The sequence below is a fragment of the Cebus imitator genome, unplaced genomic scaffold (genome assembly GCF_001604975.1).
Source record: "Cebus imitator isolate Cc_AM_T3 unplaced genomic scaffold, Cebus_imitator-1.0 Scaffold406, whole genome shotgun sequence".
Classification (NCBI taxonomy): Eukaryota; Metazoa; Chordata; class Mammalia; order Primates; family Cebidae; genus Cebus; species Cebus imitator.
Genome location: NW_016107721.1, coordinates 1,348,719 through 1,351,036, shown reverse-complemented (window position 1 = coordinate 1,351,036; position 2,318 = coordinate 1,348,719). Strand labels below are relative to the sequence as shown.

The following is a 2,318-nucleotide window of genomic DNA, read 5'->3' as shown; positions in this document are numbered from 1 at the left end:
TAATGTTGCCCAGGCTGATCTTGAACCCCTGATCTCAAGCGAGGCTCCTGCCTTGGCCTCCCATCATGCTGGGATTAGAGGTGAGAGGACCTGCCCTGGATTGTTTATTCTACTTGCCAATTGTCTGTCTCACTTAGTGGACTGCTCTGTCTTGGTCAACATATCCCCAATGCCTTATTAGGTCCTCAATGGTTTTTGTTTTGGGGATGGCTGGATGAAGGAATGGATGGAGACCCTCCATCCTCGGGATGCCTCTTTTTAGGAACAAAGTGACCTGTTCTTTTGAGCCTGACCAGATGGCAGAGGTAGAACAAGGAAAGCCTAAGACGGGAAGAAAGATTGGAGTGGATTGAGGAGAAGGATGAAGAGCTGGATTAGAGCAATTGAGGGTGGCTGCGAAGACTCAGGGAGGTTTCCAAGGGAGAAGGGCCAAGGACAGAAGCTGGTAGAGCTTCACTGAGCTTGTCCAGGCAGGCAGGACTGGGGCTGGAATGGGTGGGCCTGCGGGTGGGGCGGGGCCGACAGTGGGTGGTGGTCCTGTGATGGGGCGCGGCGGGAAGGGGCGGGTCCTACGGAGGGAGGCGGGGCCTGTCATGGGCCGGGGAGGGAGGCGGGTCCTACGGCGGGAGGCGGGCCCTGAGATCGGGCGGGGCCTGAGATGGGGCGGGGCTGGAGACCGGCCTTACGGCGGGCGGGGCGCGGCCGGGGTGCAAGGCGGGTACTGCAGGCGGCAGCCAGCGCTGCGCGCCGCGGCGGCGGAAGATGGCTGCGGCCCAGGCGGCGGACACTCAGCTGATGCTTGGAGTCGGGCTGATCGGTGAGGACGTAGGCGCCCTGCCTGGAAAACTCTCACCCGGGTTCCGTATCTGCACCACCTTGGCCCGGAGCAGCGCCTGCTCCCGCGGTCCCCAGAGGACCAACATGGAGGGCGCGGCCGATTCCATGTTGGGCCTGGACTGGGGGCTGCGGGGCCAGGCCTCCGTGGCTCAGGGACCCGGCCCGCCCGCGGCCGCCTGTGGGGCCCGCTCAGCTCCAGGGAGCCCAGGACCTCCCAGATCCCGGGGTGGAGCTTCCCCTGCACGCCCGGGTTTGCTAGGCGGAGCCGGGACGTCTAGCGCGCCCAGGCTGGGGCGGCTGCGAAGGGAGATGTGCGGGCGGGGCCGGGCCGGGCCGGAGCTGCCGGCGCGGCGGGCAGGAGGCAGGGCCTGGTTCCCCAGAGGGGAACGGGCGCGGGCGGCTGTCTCGGAGCCAAGCGTGACTGCTCGCCCTGGCGGCCCCCCCTTCGTGGGACCGGGCGGCTGGAGACTGCTGGGCCGGGTGCTGCGCGTTGTACACACATTGTCTCCTTTTAGCTCTCACCAAGGACCCAGGGGCCGTGGGAAACGACTGACTCCCGCTTTACGGAGGACCAAATGGAGGCCCGGGCTGTCATTGGGCACGGACACACCGTAGGCAGTACAGAGACGGGATGGGGGCGGGGGGAGGCTCAAAGTGTAGCCCGGAGTCCCCAGTCCCCACCCGTGGAGAGCTCCCGCGTCATGTGATCGAGCTTGTGCATAAAGCAGGAGTCTCTACATAATCGTGCGGTGGACTCTCGGTTAGCTCTGAGGAATGTAATTATCTCTCCATAGTTAAAAAATATCACGTTGGGATTTTTGGGCAGCCTTGTGCAGTGTTTAGGGGGTGGAACCCATTGGTTCCCTTCAAAAAAGTTTTATTTCCCTGAGATTTTTGCACTAACACTTTCTATTCTCCAAGCGCACAATAACATTGCTGAGGTTGAGCAAAACTGAACAAATAGCTGGTGATTTTTCAGTACCTTAAGGCAGTACGTTTTTGTGGGAATGTTTTACTGTATTCATTTCTTTTTCTTTCTTTTTTTTTTTTTTTAACAGGGTCTCCCTCTATCCAGGCTGGAGTGCAGCAGTGCAATCACTGCTCAGTACAGCTGCCGTCTCCCAGGCTCAAACTATCCTCCTGTCTTGGCCTCCAAATAGCTGGACCACAGGCGTGCACCACCACCCAGATAATTTTTGTATTTTTTTTGTGTGGATGGGATACCAACATGTTGTCCAGGCGGATTATGTATTTATTTCTAATGTGATTTCCAAACTGCTTCAAAACAAAACCTAAGTAATTTAGTGTCTCCAGAAGGTACTTTTGAATTAAGGCTAAGTTAAACTGTCTTTACCTACTACTAATAGCAAAGAAAAAGATGACATAGGCCGGGCGCGGTGGCTCAAGCCTGTAATCCCAGCACTTTGGGAGGCCGAGGCGGGTGGATCACGAGGTCAAGAGATCGAGACCATCCTGGTCAA

At 58.2% G+C, this 2,318-nt stretch overlaps 1 protein-coding gene across 2 annotated transcripts in view; it reads left to right on the top strand.

Moving 5' to 3' along the window:
- Positions 1–684: 684 nt before the first annotated feature.
- Positions 685–2,318, top strand: part of DENND10 (DENN domain containing 10) — a 30,874-nt gene continuing 29,240 nt past the window's right edge. Inside the window, exon 1 of one of the 2 annotated variants that reach the window (XM_017509098.2) lies at positions 685–817. In XM_017509098.2, coding sequence (XP_017364587.1) covers positions 763–817 — 55 coding nt within the window. In that variant the 5' untranslated portion in view covers positions 685–762. The remainder of the gene's footprint in view (positions 818–2,318) is intronic. The other variant, XM_017509100.2, reaches the window with a different exon arrangement.